The sequence below is a fragment of the Sorex fumeus genome, unplaced genomic scaffold, assembly GCF_029834395.1.
Source record: "Sorex fumeus unplaced genomic scaffold, SorFum_2.1 ptg000155l, whole genome shotgun sequence".
Taxonomy (NCBI): domain Eukaryota; kingdom Metazoa; phylum Chordata; class Mammalia; order Eulipotyphla; family Soricidae; genus Sorex; species Sorex fumeus.
This window is the reverse complement of record NW_026606212.1, coordinates 3343828-3363477: the sequence shown is the minus strand read 5'-3', so window position 1 is coordinate 3363477 and position 19650 is coordinate 3343828. Positions and strand designations below refer to the sequence as shown.

General features: G+C 66.6%; 2 protein-coding genes across 3 annotated transcripts; one reads left to right on the top strand and one right to left on the bottom strand.

Annotated features, from left to right (window-relative positions):
* The first annotated feature begins 254 nt into the window (after positions 1–254).
* DDX54 (DEAD-box helicase 54) lies at positions 255–13030 on the top strand. 2 transcript variants are annotated; one of them, XM_056107243.1, is made up of 20 exons: positions 255–448; positions 2775–2904; positions 3357–3427; positions 3656–3844; positions 3918–3967; positions 4409–4450; positions 4542–4637; positions 5472–5593; positions 5696–5757; positions 5839–5970; positions 6888–7098; positions 7270–7404; positions 8147–8374; positions 8470–8543; positions 9034–9255; positions 9872–10014; positions 10084–10197; positions 10526–10630; positions 10826–10938; positions 12523–13030. In XM_056107243.1, exons 1-20 carry the CDS (start codon positions 275–277, stop codon positions 12756–12758), a joined length of 2649 nt encoding a protein of 882 aa, XP_055963218.1. In that variant the 5' UTR covers positions 255–274; the 3' UTR covers positions 12759–13030. The 2 variants fall into 2 exon arrangements, with proteins under 2 accessions (XP_055963218.1, XP_055963216.1); XM_056107241.1 differs by having other exon boundaries at positions 9034–9261.
* Positions 13031–13698: 668 nt separating this feature from the next.
* On the bottom strand, positions 13699–19074 carry CFAP73 (cilia and flagella associated protein 73). Its single transcript, XM_056107248.1, has 7 exons — positions 19000–19074; positions 18128–18233; positions 17211–17315; positions 16591–16791; positions 16005–16226; positions 15131–15289; positions 13699–13802 (listed from the first exon to the last, which is right to left on the bottom strand). Exons 1-7 carry the CDS (start codon positions 19053–19055, stop codon positions 13719–13721), a joined length of 933 nt encoding a protein of 310 aa, XP_055963223.1. The 5' UTR covers positions 19056–19074; the 3' UTR covers positions 13699–13718.
* Between the last annotated feature and the right edge of the window lie 576 nt (positions 19075–19650).

The window sequence follows — 19650 nt, the reverse complement described above, 5'->3', positions numbered from 1 at the left end:
CTGGCCCCGGCCCCGCCCACCGCCGCCGCGGCCCGAACCATTCGCGCCCGCGGGGGTCGCGCCGCGCCCGGGCCTCGCCCGCCGCGCCCAGACCCCACACTCGGGGCGGCCCCCGGGGTGGGCGCGGCGCGAGCGTGCGGGCCGGCTAGGGTGCGCGCGCCGGCCGGGCTTCCGCGGCGCGCGCGGCCCCGGGGCGCCCCCCGATCGCCGCCGGCGCCCCCCGCGCGGATGGACCCCGCGGGCGCCGCCCCGGCCCTGCCCCGGCCCGGCCCGCATGGCGGCCGGCACGCGCGCGGCGGCCGCTCCTCGCCGGCCAGCGCCCATGGCCCAGTGGCGGAAGAAGAAGGGGCAGCGGCGGCGCCGGGGCGCGGCCCCCCCGGCCCAGGGCAGCGACTCGGAGGACGGCGAGTTCGAGGTCCAGGCGGGAGATGACGCCCGGGCCCAGAAGGTGGGGGCGCGGCGCCGCGGGGGTCCGCGTGGCCGCCGCGGGCCGGGCCGGGGCAGAGGCCGCCGGCGGGGCCGCCGGGTCGGCCCGGGGACGGGGGGCGCCCCGGGACCCACCCCCGGAGCCGGGCGCCGGGCGCGGGCGGGCGAGGGTCCGCGCGCCCCTCATTGGCCGCCTCGAGTCCCGGGGGCGGGCGCAGGGCGCGTCCGGCCAATGGGAAGTGTGGGCGCTGGAGGAGCGACTTTGAGAGTTTGGGGGGCCCTGCGGAAGCTGCGGGCCGGCCGCCCCGGCCACGTGGTTCGCCGAGCCGGCACGGGGACGCCCCCCGCCGGCCCCCCGGGCGCCCGGCGAGTCGAGGGAGGAGGCGCCGTGGGCGCAAGCCCCCGCGGGGCCACCCCGTGCCGGGCTCGGACCCGGGGCCCTGCGCTGGCCCAGCCCCCACTGGCCGTGCGGCTTCGGAGACGCCCCCTCCTCCGGGAGGGGTGCCGGGATTGAGTGACCGCGCCTGTCCCGTCCTCTCGGCCCATGCTGCCAGCGCCTCCCCCACAGGCCGCCGGCCTCCAGCGGCCACTCGTTTTACGCCTCCCGAGCCGGACTGGCAAACTTTCCCCCCTAAGGGCCAGAGCGACTGTTTTCGGCCTGGTGGGGCCATCCGGGGTCACCGTTTTCTCTGGCTTGGTTTTCCCCAACCGCCCCCCCCAGTCTTTTTTTTGGGGGGGGGTCCCACCGGGCGATGCTCAGGGGTTGCTCCTGGTTCATGCACTCAGGAATTACTCCTGGCGGTGCTCAGGAGACCATATGGGATGCTGGGAATCGAACCCGGGTCGGCTGTATGCAAGGCAAACGCCCTACCCGCTGTGCTGTCGCTCCAGCCCCCCACCCCCCAGTCTTTTTAAATATGAAAAGTGCTCGGGCCAAAGCGTTTGCCTTTCCACCTCGGTCCAGTCCTCCCAGCTGTGGTCGCTGGAGTCCCATATGTTTCCCTGGGCACTGCCAAGAGTGATCCCCGAGGGAGGAGTCAGCTGTCAGCCCTGAGCACAGCTGGGACCGTCCCCCAAACCAACAAACTGATGCACAGCCAGTGCTCAAAAACAAAAACAAAAAAATGTGCGTGGAGAGTGGAGGTGGGTGCCCATGTCAGCCGCCTGGCTGTCCCCGAAGGGCCGGGGGACCCAGCCAGGCTCCTGGCTCTGATCTCTGAGGGCCAGCACTGTAACCTGGCACAGGTCACCTCCCCTCCCCTTTCTCCTCTGTAAAGTGGACACAAACATGACCCACTTGGGGGCCGGAAGGGTAGCACAGTGGGCAGGGCCCTTGCCTTGCTTGTGGCTGACCCAGGTTGACCCGGGTTCCATCCCCGGCATCCCATATGGTCCCCCGAGCACCTCCAGGCGTGATCCCTGAGTGCAGAGCCAGGAGTCAGCCCACAAACAAACAAACAAACAAACCAACCATCTTACCTGTTTCACAGGGTGCCGCGGGGGTCAGTGGGTGGATAGGGAGCTCCCAGCAGCACCTGCCGTTCAGCCAGTGCGGCCTGCTTTAGCTGTCTCTGCAACTCACTGCTTCCTAAATGGCACTTCTGGTGGCAAGGCATGGCCTGCAGCCTGGGAGAGCTCCCCGGAGGAGGTGTTGGGATTTATCCGTCAGTTCTACAGAGGAGAGGACCAAGGGGAGCGGAGGACCAAGAGAGCCCAGAGTTTTGGGGGGGGGGGGGAATGTGTCAGAAAGGAGATGGGGTCTGGGGGTGTGGCTTAGTAGTCGAGCCCTTGCCTTTCATTTCCGAGGCCCCGGGTTTGGTACCCCAGCACCACCACAACAAAAGGAAGAGGAAACGAAAGGAAAGGGGGTGGGGGCCGGGGCGGGGCCATGACGGTTTGGAAAGGCCTCGCTTTTCGCGTGGGGTAGAGCCGGGTAGCAGCGCTGGTGCTGATGATGAGGAGGATGGCGTTGCTGGTGGTGATGGGGATGAAGGTGATGGGGATGATGGGGATGATGGGGGTGGAGGTGATGGGGATGATGGGGGTGGAGGTGATGGGGATGATGGGGGTGGAGGTGATGGGGTGTCCCCACCATGATGAGGATGACGGTGATGGGAGCCGAAATGGCGGTGCCTTCCGGCTCCTCTGGTCCTCCCCTGGCCCACAGGGCAAGGCCCTCGTCACGCCGTTCCAGCTGTGCCGATGCAGGCTGCAGGAGATGCAGGCCCGGGGCTCGGCTGGGCTGAGACCTGGCGGTCTGGGGGCAGCGCCTGCTGGCCTCTGGGGAGCCTGGCCGCGGTCAGCCAGGAGACCCGTGTCCCGGAGTGACCCAGGCCTTCCTCCCGCAGCCGGGCCCCGGGCGGCCCCTGCCCTCCTTCCCCTCCTCGGAGTGCACCTCGGACGTGGAGCCGGACACGCGGGAGATGGTGCGGGCCCAGAACAAGAAGAAGAAGAAGTCTGGGGGCTTCCAGTCCATGGGTGGGTGAACTGGGCCCGGGGTCCCACGCCCGCACGGCTGGTCCCCCGCCCCTGGGACCTGACAGGACAGGAAGTGAAGGGCACGGGGTGACATGGGGCAGGAGCGGGCATAGATAGTCGGGAATGGACAGTCGCTGAGAGGCGTGTGGGGCTGTGGCAGAGGGTTGGGGTGGGCGGGGGGTGGGGAGGGACAGCCACACGCTTGCTCTCGTGAAGCGGCTCCTGGAGCGGGAGAGGGCTGTGTCCACGGGGGCCGTGTCCAGCCCAGGAGCCGGCGTCTGTCCCTGACCCGGCCAGCCTGCACTTGGGCCCCGGAGAGAAGGGAGGGACGTGGGTCAGGGCACGTTGCTGCCACCTTTGCCGTGTGCCTCGGGCAGAGGGCCGCCGTCTGCCCCACTCGCGGTGGGGGGCTCAGGGGCGCCCCCAGCCCCAGCCAGCCTGTGTCTCCCCAGGCCTGAGCTACCCCGTGTTCAAGGGCATCATGAAGAAGGGCTACAAGGTGCCGACACCCATCCAGAGGAAGGTACTGGCACGGCGCGAGGGGAGACGCTGCTTCTCTGGCTCTCTTCTGACGCCCCCGCGCAGGGCTCGGGGACTCTCCCAGCCCTGTGCTCGGGGGGGACACAGCGGGGCCAGGCTCCGAGCCCTGCCCCGGGGAGGGTCGCCAGCAGCTCGTCCCTCCGGCCAGGGGTCCGGGCTGGGCGGCCCTTTCCCCTCCCCAGCGCCCCCTCCCTCCCTCCCTCCCCTGCAGACCATCCCCGTCATCCTGGACGGCAAGGACGTGGTGGCCATGGCCCGGACGGGCAGCGGCAAGACGGCCTGCTTCCTCATCCCCCTGTTCGAGCGGCTCAAGGCCCACAGCGCCCAGAGCGGGGCCCGCGCCCTGGTCCTCTCGCCCACCCGCGAGCTGGCGCTGCAGACCATGAAATTCACCAAAGAGGTGAGGGGGGCCGGGGCCGGGGAGGGGGTGTAGGGGGAGCCGTGGCTGAGGCCTCTCCCGCTGTCCCCCACAGCTGGGCAAGTTCACAGGCCTCAAGACCGCCCTGATCCTCGGTGGGGACAGGTAAGAGACCAGCCCTGGGCCTGCACCCTCAGGCTGGCCCAGCCTCTCCTCCCGGCAGGAGGGAGAGACCCCGGCATGTCCCACCCTGGCCAGGCCCCTCCCCCTCCCCCCAGCTGCCCTACCCTGCAGTGCTCAGGGGCCGTTCCAGGCTAGAGGCGAGACCGTGGGTTCCTTCGGGCCCTGGTCACGCCCCAGCGGATGCCCTGAATTCTGGCCCCTGCAGCTGTCCCCAGGGTGATCCAGAGGACAGCCGGGGTAGGGGCCTGTGCCCCAGCCTCTGCCCAGCCTGGCCTGTGCACGCTGCCTGCAGTTCCAGGATGGGCACTAGGTGGCGCCGCGAGTCCATCCTCCCTCTCAGGGCAGCCTGGTCCCTCAGCTGCGGGTGTGGGGTGGGAGGGGGCCCCAAGGCCACGTGTGCCCGCCACTGTCTCCTCTCCCTAGGATGGAAGACCAGTTTGCGGCGCTCCATGAGAACCCGGACATGTGAGCTGGGGGGGCTGCAGGAGGGGGGTGGCGTCACCTGCCGGCGGCCCTGGCGCTGGCCTGGAGTGACCCGGCCACGCCCCCCTTCCAGAATCATCGCCACCCCCGGGCGCCTGGTGCACGTGGCCGTGGAGATGAACCTCAAGCTGCAGAGTGTGGAGTACGTGGTGTTCGACGAGGCGGACAGGTGAGGCTGCCAGGGCGCTGGCGGGCAGGTGGGCACCAGACTGGCCCCTGATCGGCCTGGTGGGGTTTGGCTTCCCCGAGCCCGGGCCCCACGGTGCCCGGCGCCAGCCTGCCCGCAGCCCCTCCTGTAGCGTTCCTTCGGTAGCTGCTGTCAGGGACAGCGAGAGGACGCTCAGGGGACTGCTGGCAGAGAACTTGCTCAGGTTCCAGCTCCGGCCCCCCCCCCCCCCCCCCAGGGTCCCTTGAGCACTGAGCCAGGAATGAGCCCTGAGCACTGCCGGGTGTGGCCTCCAAACAGAAAAAAAAAACAGACCCTGAACGCTTGGTTCCCTGCGGTGGGCGGGGCCTTGATGGCTCCACCCACTTTCCCCAAATCTGGGTTTTTGTTTTTTGTTTTTTTTTTTTCTTTTTTCTGTATTTTTGGCTTTTTGGATCTCATCTGGCGATGCTCAGGAATTCTTCTGGGTGTTGCTCAGGGGACCCTATTGGATGCCGGGGTTGCCTGGGTTGCCACGTGCAAGACATACACCCTCTGCACCGGGCTGTTGCTCTGGCCTTATTCCCCTGCCCCCAACCTCTGGGCGGCCCTGAGGTTTGGTGGCCATCCAGGGAAAGTGGGGGTGGGAGAGGCACCCGCCCATCTCCAGGGCTGATATCCGTGGACCCCTTGGGCCAGGGCTTAGCACCCAGAGGGTATCCGGGTCTCCCTCCCTCTCCAGCGGCCTCTCCCTCTGCCTGGGGGGTTCGCCAGCCGGGAGGAGGTGAGCCGATTGCGGGGGACTCAGGCTCTCGGGGAGCGAGGCCCCGCTGGCCCTGACCTGCCCCCCACCCCCAGGCTCTTCGAAATGGGCTTTGCAGAGCAGCTGCAGGAAATCATCGGGCGCCTGCCCGGGGGCCAGCAGACGGTGCTCTTCTCCGCCACGCTGCCCAAGCTGCTGGTGGAGTTCGCCCGCGCAGGTCAGTGGTCCTGGGGGGGCCGCAGTCCCCGGGGGAGGGTTTCTGTTGGGTGCCTGGGGGCTGCCTCCTCTCAGACCCACACCCCCACCACCCCTTTTGCAGGCCTCACGGAGCCTGTGCTCATCCGGCTGGACGTGGACTCCAAGCTCAACGAACAACTCAAGGTGAGGCCTGACCCAGCCCCTCCTGGCCGCTGCAGTGACCGGGGCCCCCCAAGCCGCCACGCATGACCCCTCTCCCCACAGACCTCCTTCTTCCTGGTGCGCGAGGACGCCAAGGCCGCCGTGCTCCTGCACCTGCTGCGCAGCGTGCTACGGCCCCAGGACCAGACGGTGGTCTTCGTGGCCACCAAGCACCATGCGGAGTACCTCAGCGAGGTGAGGCCCCCTCCCCCCCCACCTGCAAGGCAGGCGCGGAGCCGCAGGTCCACGTGCGGCCACCAGAGGGCGGCACACGCCCGCAGTACACAAGCCCGGTTTTTCTGAAAATATTTTGAGATGAGTAAATAACGAAAGAGCCAGGCGCTGGGCAGAGAGTTCTGTGGGCTCAGTGGGTGCTTTGCACGGGGAGGTCCAGTTCCCGCTGCTGGCAACCCCTGCTCCCTTGCATGCCACAGAGAGTGCTCCCTGAGCACCCCCAGGTGTGCCTCCACCCACCAAAGAAGTAAATGGTAAAAATCTCAAGCAGATACTGAAGCCAGAAGCAGCACCTCGAGCTCCCAGGGGCTCCCCCTGCATTGGGGGCGACATTTGAAGGGTCCTAGCCAGCACCCCCCCACCCCGCTTTCCATGGGTTTGCCCGGCTGCTCCCCACCGGACATGACAGATCTCACACACACACACGCTGGGCATGAGCAGGCGGATGCAGCCAGGCCTGGACCCCCGGGGGCCTCTTCTCAGCAGCCCGCCCAGCCCTGGCGTCCCTGACACGAGTCCCCGAGTCTCCTTCCGCCCTGGCACTGCCTCGCACAGCTGCAGGCCCAGGCTGCCGGCCCCTCTGGGCTCCCTGTGTGTGTTCTGGGTCTGCTTGGACCCCGGGGCCCCCTGAGCTGCAGGCCAGCCTGGGAGGGCGGTTAGGGCTGAGGCAGGGTCTGGGCACCCCTGCCAGGCCTTCTGGTACCAGGTGTTCTGCAGAGGTGGGAGGTAAAACCACACCCCCCTCCACCCCCCCCCCCCCCCCGGCCCCAGCCAGCTGGGTTTCACGTGGGTGTGGACCCCAGGGCCCTGGGCCTCCCCATCAGCTGTCCCCCTGCCCTCACCTTCTCACTCGTGCCCCCTCCCCTCCACTCCGGCAGCTGCTGACGACCCAGGGGGTGAGCTGCACCCACATTTACAGCGCCCTGGACCAGACAGCCCGCAAGATCAACCTCGCCAAGTTCACACACAGCAAGTGCTCTGTGCTCCTTGTCACCGACCTGGCGGCCCGGGGCCTGGACATCCCGCTGCTGGACAACGTGGTCAACTACAGCTTCCCCGCCAAGGGCAAGCTCTTCCTGCACCGCGTGGGTGAGCCTGGCCCCTGCGAGTGCCGGTGTCCTGTCCTGCCTTGCCGTGGCTCCGCGCGGGCTTCGGCCTGCAGAAGGGGGCGGGGGGGTGGCGGGGGTGGTGGACTTTGACAGGAGAGGCCGCTCGGCCAGCATGCCGGGCACTGGGTCCAGCTCACTGTCCTCCCCACAGGCCGCGTGGCCCGGGCCGGCCGGAGCGGCACTGCCTACTCTCTGGTGGCCCCTGACGAGCTCCCCTACCTGCTGGACCTGCACCTGTTCCTGGGCCGCGCCCTCAGCCTCGCCTGCCCCGGGGACGCGCCCTCGGGTGAGTGGGCCGTGGGCTGCCAGGGGGGCTCGATCCCAGGAAGATCCTGCGCTTTAACTGGCCTTTCACCTGCAGGTCCTGCTGCCTGGGGGAGTGGTCGGGTGGGGGAGGGGCCCCGGAAGGTGGGGCTCCTGTTAAGAGTGGCCCCCCTTTCCAAATTTGTGTGACCCGCCCAGGCCCTGGGTGCTGGGGGGGTGCAGGGAGGGAGAGGGGCGCGTCCACAGGACTCCCCAGCTCGGGCAGGACGGCCTCAGCCAGGTCCTGCAGGCAGGGTCCGCGTGTCTGTCTGTCTTTGTGTGTGTGTCTGTCGGGGCAGGCTTTGCACATCCATCCTGTGTGTGTGTGTGTGTCCGTCCATGCAGGGTCTGCCTGTCTGTCATGCAGGATCTGTGTATCCATCTATGCAGGGTCCATGTGTCTGTTGTGCATGTGGGGTCCGTGTGTCCATCCATATAGCATCTGCATGTCTGTCTGTGCAGGGTCTGTCTGTCCGTCAGTCTGCAGCCCGGCAAAGGGTTTTTCCCACAGGCCTCCCTCTGCCAGTGACCCGAGGCCCCGGGGAGGGCGGGACTGTGTGGCCGGGCCCCCAGGAGAACCGGCTGCGGGTCCCTCGGCCCCCCAGGTCGTACCCAGACATCTGCCCCAGGCTGGCAGGGTCCCGAGGCCCGCCCTGCCCGGGACGGCGGGAATCACCCAACACGGCTGCTGTGGTGCTGACCAGGGCTCGGGGGCCATCCCACAGCGGGGGGCGCAGACGGCGTGCTGGGCCGGGTGCCGCAGACTGTGGTGGACGACGAGGACGGCGGCCTGCGGACCGCGCTGGAGGCCTCGCAGGAGCTGCAGGGCCTGGGCCGCGTGGCCGGCAACGCGCAGCAGCAGTACGTGCGCTCGCGGCCCGCGCCCTCGCCAGAGTCCATCAAGAGGGCCAAGGAGCTGGACGTGGCCGGGCTGGGCCTGCACCCGCTCTTCAGTGAGTCCCCGTCCCCCGGGCGGGCGGGGCGCTGATGGGGGGCGGGGCAAGGGGCTGGGGGGGGGCCTGGCCTCGCTCAACGCCCCTGCCCGCAGGCTCACGCTGCGAGGAGCAGGAGCTGCAGCGCCAGCAGCTGGTGGACAGGATCCGGGGCTACCGGGCGCGGGCGGTAAGTGGCCGTCCCCAAGACAGAGCAACTCGCCGGTGCCCGAGCCCAGCTTGGAGAAGCTTGGGAAGCCGGAGGGCTCTGGAAGGCTCGAGAAGGCAGCCCTGGGGAGTGGCAGGATGCAGGGTCCTGGGGCCATGATGGTGGCGCGGACTGGAAGCCCAGCTTGGCCTGGCCACCGGGCCTGGGCTGTTGGGTTTCAAGTTTTGGTTTTTGGGGTCATACCTGGTGATGCTCAGGGCTTACTCCTGGCTCACCGCACTCCTGGTCACCCTGATGGGCTCGGGGGACCCCGTGGGATGTTGGGAATCGAACCCAGGTTGGCCGCATGCAGGGCAAACGCCCTCCCTGCTGCACGATCGCTCCGGCCCCTGGACAGTGGGAGCCCACTCTGGTCACCCCTGGGAGGGCAGATGAGTGTCCTCCACCCCGCGGAGTGGAGGGCCCAGAGCGGAGTGGAGGGCCCAGAGGTGACCCTCGCCCCCACACACAGACCATCTTCGAGATCGGCGCCTCCAGCCGTGACCCGGGCGGCGAGGTCATGCGCGCCAAGCGGCAGCGGCACTGCGGGGCCATCGCCAGCTTCCAGCGGGACCTGCAGGCGCGGCAGCGGGAGCAGCGGCGGCGGGAGGCGCCCGTGGGCCCGGCAGCACGGGAGGAACAGCCGCAGCCGCGGGAGGAGGAGGAAGGAGAGGAAGAGGAGGGTGGTCCGAGCGTGGAGGTGCGGCCCAGGGACCCTGAAGGCCGGGAGGGCTGGGGGTGGGGCTGTCCTGGGGGCTCTCCCCTGGGGTCTCAGTCTCCTTGCCTGCAGAGTGGGGACGAGGCCCCCCCCACCCTAGTGCCAGCCAGGACCAGAGCCGGCAGGACCGAGAACCGAAATCGGGGTCTGAGCGGTCACTGCCTGTCCGCGTGCCAGGGCTCCCTGGTGGGCCTGGCTGCGTGGCCGCTGTGTGGCCTTAGGAAAGCCCCTTGGCAGGCGGGTTCAGGCGTGGGTGGATCCAGCCCCGCGGTGGCTCATGTCAGCATCTGCGTCTGTCCCTCGAGGTCCGAGACAGGCAGACGTGGCCGAGCACATCGCTGGGCTGCTTTGGGGTGCTCCCACCCGCTCCCTCCGTCCATGGGGTGTCCTGGGTTTGGTGTGTGTGTCCCCCTCCCCCCCGCCCCTGTGTTTCCTGTGGGTGAGTCCAGCCTGAGCCAAGAGCCCGGGACTGGGTGTCACGTGCGGCCCGTGGCGTCTGCCCCACACCGGCGCTGTCTGTCCTGCGTCTGCTCGTGCTGCGGGGTTGGTGGGCTCCCAGGCAGCGGTGTGACGCTGGCCCTGGGTCTCTCAGGACGTCTTCACCGAGGTGGTGGGCCGGAAGAGGTGGCAGCCGGGACCCGGCGGCAGAGCCAAGAGGCGGCGGGGGGAGGCGCAGCCGCGGGACCCGCAGTTCTACGTGCCCTACAGACCCAAGGACTTCGACAGCGAGCGGGGGTGAGCGGCTGGCCTGGCTGTGGGGGCGGCGGGGGACCACAGCCCCCTCACCTCTCCTGCCCCCTGCAGCCTGAGCGTCGGTGGGGACGGTGGTGCCTTCGAGCAGCAGGCGGCCGGCGCCGTCCTGGACCTAATGGGGGACGAAGCCCAGAACCTCACCCGCGGCCGGCAGCAGCTCAAATGGTGAGTGGGTGCGTGGGGCTCTTCCTGTCTGCCCGTGGCCCCTGTGCCCCCGAGAGCAGGGCCTTTGCCCCCCCCCATGGTCCTGCCCGCGTGTGGCCGGGGGTCCCGGGTGCCCACAGTCTGGGCCTCGTGCCATCGGTGGAGCGCCGTGGCTTTCCCCCGGAGAGGGCCGGCGGGACTGGACCCCTCCCTCCCTGGAAGGGCTTCACCCGGCAGGTGGGGGCGCGCCTGATCCAAACGGGTCAGAGCGTCATGGTGTGGGGGGTGGGGGGGGACCCGCCTGCCCAGGCCATCTCCCTCCATGGCAACCCAACCCCATGCCCTGCAGGGACCGCAAGAAGAAGCGCTTTGTGGGACAGACGGGACAGGAAGACAAGAAGAAAATCAAAACGGAGAGTGGGCGCTACATCAGCAGTTCCTACAAGAGAGACCTGGATCCTTGGAGGCGGGGCCGGGGCCTGGGTGGGCGTGGCCACAGGCAGGCTGGGGGTGGGGGGCGGGAGCAGCCTCCCCTCCCATCTCACAGCGCCCCCCATCCCCATCGGATGGCCCTGTCTGCTGAGGTGGGGACCAGGGCCCTGGCCTGATTTCTCCAGCCGTGCGCAGCTTCCTTGACACAGTGTCCTAGCTACCAGAAGTGGAAGCAGAAGCAGAAGATCGATGACCGGGACTCGGAGGACGAAGGACCCTCTGACCGGCGAGCCCCCGAGCACAGGGGAGGAAGGCGGGGCCGAGGCCAAGGTGAGAGCCGCCCCCGGGCTTCCCCCAGAGCCCGCCCAGAAAGCGAGCGGGGCCTTTGGTCTTCGGAGGACCTGCAGGACCTGCAGGTGACCGGGTCCTCACCCCAGTCCCTCTGCCTGTGGGGTGCCGCAGCTGAGCATGCAGCCAGGGAGGGGTGTCGGGACAGGCTGGACGCTGAGCACCTTCGGGGGGAAACTGACTGCCCAGTCTATGGTCAGGGATGGCCCGGGGCACCCAGCCACTGGCGCATACCCTGCCCCAGTGTGCTGGTCCCCCCTCTGCGGGGCTGGTTGCTGCCTCTTCTGTGGCTGAGTCTGTCCAGCAACCTGTCCCTTGCCTGCCCTCGCCCCACTCTGCTCCATTCCGCTCACTCGTCCAGCCACGTCCCTCTGCCCTCCTGACCCCATCCCTCCATCCTCCTGGCCCCGCCTCTCTGCCTCCTGGCCCCGCCCCTCCACCCTCCTGGCTCCGCCTTTCTGCCTCCTGGCCCCACCCCTCCACCCTTCTGGCTCCACCCCTGACCCCGCCTCTCCGCCCCTGACCCCCCCACCCCTGGCTCTGCCCTTCTGACCCCGCCTCTCTGCCTCCTGACCCCGCCCCTCCGCCCTCCTGGCTCCGCCCCTTCACCCTCCTGGCCTCTCTCCCACCGAGACCCATCCGGGCCCTGTGTGTCGGCTTCACCCCCATTTGCTCCGTTGGGGTTTTCTCTGCGTGTTTGCGTTTTCGACACTTTCCAGGCCGCTCTCTCTGGGTCTGTTTCCCACCTCTCACGCTGGCCCTGTCCCACCCTCCTGTATCTCCCCTCTGATCACTTCCTGCCTCTGCCCCTCTGCGTCGGCTCTCAGACATGATGCACACCATGCACACGAGTTCACACACACATGTGCTCACAGATTCTCCTGGTTTGCCCCGGGCTGCTGGCGAGGGCAGCGGGGACAGCAGCTGTGTGTCCTGTGCTGTCCTTGCCGGGGGTAGTGGACCCGTCACTCAGGCTGCCGTGGACACACTGGGGCCGCCTTAATGACCAGCTGTGCCAGACAGACAAAGTCACTTGCTGAGGGTGGGGAGGGGAGCATGGAAGGGGGGCCACGGTGCACAGGGCAGGCAGGAAATGCTGTCCAGCCCAGGGATGGCAGGCAGGACAGGGCCTTCCCCTCCTGCTTGCTGCTGACCGGAGCTGACTGGCCCGTGGGACGGGAACTGATCTCTCTGGTGCTCAGGTACCCAGGGCCAGCCTCAGAGGAGGTGCTCATCAAACCACACTGAGTGACGTGACCCTCACAGTCACTCCTGGGTGGGCCTGCTGGTGGCCAGGCCGTTAGGGCTGGCACGGGAGGTCCATCACTCAGTCAGGGGGCGGGCAAACAGAATGAGAAGTCAGTGACTGGCCCAGGGTCCGAGAGGCCGCAGCTTATCTTCCGGCTCTCGGCCCCATGTGCTGACCACTGCTCTGGGCTGCCTGGGCTTTATTAAGCACCTACTGTGTGCAGCTGTTGGGGCTGGCGCTGTGAACCCAGCCAGGCTGCAGGGAGGAGGAGACTCAGGCATCATGCCCAAGGCTTGACCCCGCTCCCATCCCGGCAGGTGCCTCTCAGCCCCGCACCCCAGGGCCCCCTGCCGGCCGCGTGCGTTCCGAGCTGAAGACCAAGCAGCAGATCCTGAAACAACGACGCCGCGCGCAGAAGATGCGCTTCCTGCAGCGCGGAGGCCTCAAGCAGCTCTCGGCCCGCAACTGCCGCCGGGTGCAGGAGCTGAAGAAGGGCGCCTTCGGCCGGGGCGGCCCCTTCAACAAGAAGGGCAAGATGAGGAAGAAGATGTGAGGGAGGCGGCTGGACCTCCTGAAGTGCGCCCTGCAGGACCTTTGTCCTTGGCAAGCAACACTGCACAGCCGGTCAGAGACAGTCTGCAGAGATGGGAGCATTTGAGCAGGGTCTTGAAGGATGCATGGGAGTGTGCCAGGCAGGCCACGACCCGAGTTGGTGATTTGCTGCTGCTTCCCGATGTTTGGGGTTCTGAGGTCGTTGCCCACCCGGTCTGAGCCCCGAATGTCTAAGGCCCGATGGAGTCTTTTTAATAAACCTTATCAGTCACACCTCCTGTCCCCCGAGTGCACTCTCCAACTAGGGCTTCGAGGGGCTGGGCAGTGTCTCGACCCATCTTAGTTGCCGGTGATGGGCACCGTGTGAGGGAGTCCCACGTGACCCACAGGCCCCTTGAGGGTGGCTTCCACACTCCTTCCTACAGAGGAGAAGGGGGGCTCACACGTGACACATGCCTGAACCCAGAACCCACCTCCCTGGTTCTGCTCCATCACTTGGCACAGTGCACAGTGGGGGGGTGTGGCAGCGGGTGCCACGGGAGGATCTGCCACGTGGCCCCCTCACCACTACTATTCATCTTCTTGCCCTCCGGAAGTCACGGTGCTGGGCTTGCTTCCAAGCACCTGCAGTCCCTGGGGACGTCGACCCCGCTGCCAGGAGGGCTGGGGCCGGGGTGGGTGTGAGATCAGGGCCCCCCATGTTTCCTGAGCACAGGTCGGCCTGGAGCAAGTACGGGTCTGAACTGCACCCGGGTAATTTTCGCTCCCAGGGTCCCCAGGGCGAACCACAACACTCAAGAAACGCAGATAGTCCGCTGGGGTGGGAGACAGGTGGCACGCTGGACCCATTACGTTCACAGTTCCACTGCCCTTGATGGCCCTCACACAGACCCCGGCAGCCTCCCAGCCTCACGTCCACATGGTACCCCCTCTCTGGGGCCCCTGTCCACACTCACCGTGGTCAATGCGGGGCGGTGGGGGTCGCAGGCTCAGCCTGGTGAAGGCCGCGCAGTGTGGCGCCGAGGTCCAAGATGAACAGCCTCACCTGTGGGAACCGCAGGCCAGTCGCCTCCCTGCCCCTGCACCCCAGCTCCTGGGGGGCTAGGAAACCCGCTTAAAAGGCAACAAAAATACGGGTTCCCAGGACAGCGTGTCCAGGCCTCTCACCAAACAGTCTCCAGCCCCTCAAGGCCTCTGAATCAGACCAGCCTCTCCACTCCCCGGTCCGGCGTGTTTAGTTTCCTCCTAATTGGATCCGTCACTCCCCGGTGGAGGACCTATTCGCGTCCTCACTGTGGGGGGCCTTCCCTATTTTGTTTGAATTAACTGAATATTGACATGAACTTGAATGCCTCATGGGTCCACTGCCAAGCACGCAAACCTTGGGCATCGGGGGTCGTGGGAAACCCACAGCGCAGTGAGGCGGAACAGCTGTCTCTGGGCAGTGGGGAGTGAGTCCCAGATAGGAGGGGGCAGCTACTGGCTGAGTTGCCCCCTGCAGCACCTCAGGAGGCTCATCTAATAGCTTCTATCAAAGGGTACTATCCTGTGTCCTTCTAGAGTCATCCACGGTCTCAGGGTCTGCAGCCACACTGGGGCTCCAGGGGCCCATTTCCTGGCACTGGGTGGAATCATGACTGTTGCATGCAGGAGGGGAGTGGATTGGTGGGGTGTGTGTGTGGGGGGGGGGGGGGAATCTCCCTTTGTCTCTGCTTCTGAAAGGGGCCACTGAAGCTACAGGACTGTCACAAGTCCAGCCCCCTCTGGAGCCTGAAGCACAGTGAGCCTGGCTCACAGGGTCACTGAGCAGGGCCATGATCAGGGACCACCGCCTGCCCTTCGGAAGGAAGCCAGGCCTGTCCGTGGGGTCAGAGGTTATTACAAGGACCCTCCACCTACTGGATCCTTATCAGTACTTGCCACTTGGGGCCCCAGAAGATAGTACAGCAGGTAGGATGATTGCCCTGCGCGCTGCCAACCTGGGTTCTATCCCCAGCACCCCAAACAGTCCTCAGAGCACTGCCAAGAGTGACCCCTGGCCCTGAGCACAGAGCCAGGAGTGACCCTTGAGGACTTCTGGGTGTGGCCCCAAAACAAAATACCTGTCAACTTGTGCTTGATCAAGGAGCAAGACCAGACACATGGGGGCGGCCAGCACTCACCCTGGCCCTCAGGAGAGCCTCTTCCGCCGGCCACTTAGCAGATGCCAGTCAGGGCTGAGGCCAGTCCAGGACTCCCAAGCAGGGTGCCTGCCCCCGAGCAGCAATGGAGTCCAGACCCTGGGGGCGAGGGTCAACCCACAGAAGGCAGGATCTCCCGCAGCTGGAGTGTCCCTGGGTTTGGTGGGCGGGATGACGTCAAGAGAGGGCTCACCTGCTCCAGCTGCCCCTCCGTGTCACAGATGTCCAGGATCGGAGGCTGCTTCCGGTGCTGGCACACCAGCTGGAACATGTTGAGCACTGACATCCGGGTGCGGCCCAGAAGCAGCGTCTTCTCAGACGCCGTGTTCTGGATCTGGACCCACTGGGATTCCTGGAGGACACCCCGCTTCCGGATTAGTGTGCAGGAGGTGTCCAGACCCGTCCACCTGCCAGTCAGGTGTGCAGAAGCACTCCCGAGGACTCAGAACAGGCGCCAAGTTCTGATCAGTGCCCAAAGGTGCCTTCCGGTGCCGGAAATCCCTGGGGCGGGGCGCAGTCACCTCTCTCGGGTGAGCAACTCTGGGTGAATTCCCGAGACCCCGGCAAGGGGGCGGGGCGTAAACTCGATGGGCGGGGCCTTTGGGCGTGGTCTCGGTGGGTGGGTGTGTCCTTGGTGGGCGGAGCCTGAACCAGGCCTGGTCCCCGTGGGCGGGGCGAGGTGTGGTCTCGGTGGGCGGGGCTCGGCTGAGCGATGGAGCGGGCGTGGGTTCGGTGGGCGGGGCGTGTGGCCCGTTGGCGGGGAGGAACTTCGGTGGGTGGGGCCCTGTGGGGCGGGGCATGCTATCGGTGGGCTGGGCGGGGTCTGGGGCGAGGTGTGGTCTCTGGAGGGCGCGGACATGGTGGGCAGTGTGTTTTGTGGGGTGGGGACTGGGCGGGGCGGGATATCTGTGGGCGGGACGAGGTCTCGGCGGGCGGGGTCTGGGCGGGGCTATGTCTCGGCGGGCGGGGACTGGGCGGGGCGCCGTCTCGGTGGGCGGGGACTGGGCGGGGCGCCGTCTCGGTGGGCGGGGACTGGGCGGGGCGCCGTCTCGGTGGGCGGGGCGTACCCGGCGCAGCGTCTCCTCCCGGGCCGCCTCCAGGCGCTCCAGCAGCTCCGCTCGCCGCTGGCCCTGCCGCAGCAGCTCGTCCTGCTCCGCTTCCCGGAGCCGCTTCAGCCCCGCGCGCGCCTCCTCCAGCCGGGCGCCCTGCTGGCGCTCCGTGAGCTGCAACTCTGCCAGCGTGTCGGCCAGGCAGCCGTAGCGCGCCACCAGCTCGGAGACCTCCTGGAACTGGGAGGGGGTCGCCGCGTGGTCGGAGACTTGGGGGGCACTCTCCGGAGATGCCGTCTCTGCCCTCCCCAAGACCCTTGGCCCTCGGCTCCTCCGCCGCAGTCAGCCCCACTGTGAAATGGGGGCGTCGTGCAGACAGCCCCTGTCGACAGGGAACTTCCTCCCGCCCTTCTCCTCCCCGGCAAGCCTAGCTCCAGTCCCTATTGGTCCACTGTTTCAATCAGCTTATTTATTGTGTGCCCGCATCTCCCCGGTCCGCGTCCCGGAGGCAGCCTCAGTTTCCCCAACAGAGCAGAGCCCGTCCGTGGCACGCAGCCTGCGCGCAGGCCGCGACCCTGCCCGGTTCCCTGCGCGGGGCGCTCACCTCGGGCCGCTGCTCCAGCACCCGGCCCAGCAGGCGCGCGCAGGGCTCCAGGCGCTGCAGCCGGCGCCGCAGCCGCGCGCGCTCCTCCTGCAGCCCGGCCAGCTGGGCCCGCAGCCGCTGCGCCTCGGCCTCCTGGCGCTGGGCGCGGCGCCGCTCCTCGGCCGCCCTCCGCAGGGTGCGGCTGCGCCGGGCCTCGGCGTCCTGGGCACGGAGAGAAGCGACCACCCGGGACACACCCAACACTCCCACCCGCCAGGGGCCGCAGGCTCAGGGACACCTCGCTCCTCTCCACCCACCCCTCCAAACCCCAACTTGGAATTTTTTTGGTTCTTGGGCCACACGTGACGATGCTCAGGGCTTGCTCCTGGCTCTGCGCTCAGGAATCACTCCTGGGATGGAACCCGGGTTGGCGGTGTGCAAGACAAGCGCCCTACCCACTGTACTATCATGCCAGCCTCTCCAAACCCGAACTTCTAAGACTCAGTCCTGAGACTCAGTGAGTGCCTGCCTATCCCCCGCCAACCCCTTTGGTACTTGTGAACTTTTTGAAACTTTCCCTGAAGCCGTTAGGTGTGAATTGTCCAGGCAGGTCATCCACGGCCTGGGCGACTTCCAGGTACCTGCAAGAACTTGTCAAAGCACACGAAGGACCCCTTCAGCGCCTGCTCCTTCCGAGCCAGCTCCTGCCAGCGCTGCCTCAGGGCGGCCATGGTCGCCTGGAATGCCTGCAGGGACAGACACTGGCCTTCAGTTCACCCAGCACCTTCCCGTCCACTCTTACTAGCTCTTCTTTTTTTTTTTTTCCTTTTGGGTCACACCCAGCAATGCTCAGGGTTTACTCCTGGCTTTGCACTGAGGAATTAACTCCTGGCAGTGCTCAGGGGACCATATGGGATGCCGAGGATCGAACCTGGCTTGGCCGTGTGCAAGGCAAATGCCCAACCCGCTGTGCTATAGCTCCGGTTCCCTTAGAAACTCTTTGACCTGGTCTTGTCCAGGGACTTCTGCTTAGCTCGTTCCCTGCCCCTCACCCCCTCCGACCCTGATTCCCAGAGCTCCTGCTCGCCAATTCCCCGCCCTGCCACTGGGCCTCCTGGTACCCTCTGGCTTCCCAACACATCACCGCTATCTTCCTTGCCTTCCAGTCTGTTTATGCGGGTGCTCAGGTTTTGTTTATGCGGGTACGTCCATTTCTCCCTCCTTGCCCTGTCCCGCCTTGGCTGGGAAAGCTGACCTGCCCTCCAGTTAGGACCTCGCTTCCTCCGGGAAGTCCTTCCTGACCACCCCAGGTAGAGGGGTGGGCTTCCTCTGGGTCCCTGCTCTGGGCAGCTCCACCTGAGCCTTGGCATCTTCTAAGCCCCCTAGATTGCAAGGCCCTGCATCAGGGGTCGTGGTGGAACTCTGTCTCTCATCTAACCCCCGTCTCACAGAAGGAGAGACCAAGTCGAGAGCAGCGAATCGGCCTGTCTCTGACCTGGTGGGCCTCTCTCTCCCAGCACCTATGTCTGGGGGCCCCTGAAGTCCCGGTGGGCCTCACCTTCTTCTGATCCTGCAGGCCCCGATCTGCATCTTCCACCTCCTGCTTCTTCTCCAGGAGGCTCAGCACAGGGGGTGAACGGTCCCCAGCTGGCCTTGGGGCCCTCCTGTGGGGACTCAAGGAGACAGTGTCCGTCAAGAGTCAGGGTCTGCCTTGGGGCTGGAGCGATAGCACAGCGGGAGGGCATTTGCCTTGCACACGCCCAACCCAGGTTTGATTCCCGGATCCCATATAGTCCCCGGAGCACCGCCAGGAATGATTCTTGAGTGCAGAGCCAGGAGGAACCCCTGAGCAGTCGGGGGTGGCCCTCGCCAAAAAAGAGTCAGGGCTGAGGCCGGAGTGATGATAGTACAGCAGGAAGGGCGTTTGCCTTACACACAGCCAGCCCAAGTTCGATCCCCGGCATCTCAGATGGTCCCCCGAGCACCGCCAGGGGTGATTCCTGAGTGCAAAGCCCGGAGAAACCCCTGAGCATTGCTAGGTGTGACCCAAAAAGAAAAATAAAAGAGCATCAGGGCCCCCCAACTCCTCACTGGGACTCTTCCCCCTCCCCTGCCCCCGAACTATAGAACTCAGGGGTGGGAGTGGGGATGGGACCTGGACTGAGCAGAGAAGAAATCCCAGGACAAGACCCACAAATCAGACCTAGGTCAGCCACATTCAACGCCTCCCAGCGGCTGGGGCTGCAGAGCTGGCCAGGGACCCACACTGCCTGAGCTAGCCTGGCTGCGGCGTCTCTCTGAGCCTCAGTCCCTCCATCTATGACGTGGGTGCAGGAAGTCCCCCGCCCCCTCCAGGAGCTGCCTCTGGTCAGGCAGGGTCCCAACGGGTCTTCCTTCCCCCCCGCCCTCCGGGCCACGCCGGCCACGCACCGGGGCAGCTTCTCCCGCCGTGCCAGTCGGAAGTTGCCCTCCCAGGGCGTCGCCATGCTCGGGGCTCTGCTTCTCCTTCTTCCCCACCAGCTGGGGTTTTGCACAGATCTAGGGGGCCCCCGGGGGGCTCTGCTGGAGGGAGGCACAGCTTTCTCCCTGCTCCCGTGGCAGCGAGGCTCGGCACGCAGACCTCGGTTGTCTGGGCAACCACCAACACAACATTCCAGTGCCTGGCAGAGCCCGAATCTATCCGCTCCAGAGGGGGCTGGGTGGGGAGGTTTTAATGCCTTTCTAAAAGGAAAGAAATCTGTTTTCTTATTGAGTTATTTCTCGGGGGGGGGGGGCGCAGCATAAGGGGCCCTGGGATCCCCCTCCCGTGTTCTCTCTGATGATCATTTATTCAGACCTGATGATGCAGAGCTGGGACTTAGCTCTGCAAGGCCTGGGCTCTGTTTGTTTGCCTCCACCTGACTAACACTATTTTTTTAGAGTCACACCTGGCAGGAGTTGGGAGCTACTCCCGCCACAGTGCTCTGGGGTTGCTCCCAGTGGAGCCCGGGATTAAACTGGGGGTGGCCACAAGCTTAACCCCAGATTACTTCTCAGGTCCCCGCGAGCTGTGTTTCCAAAAATTAGCTGTAGTTCCTCCGG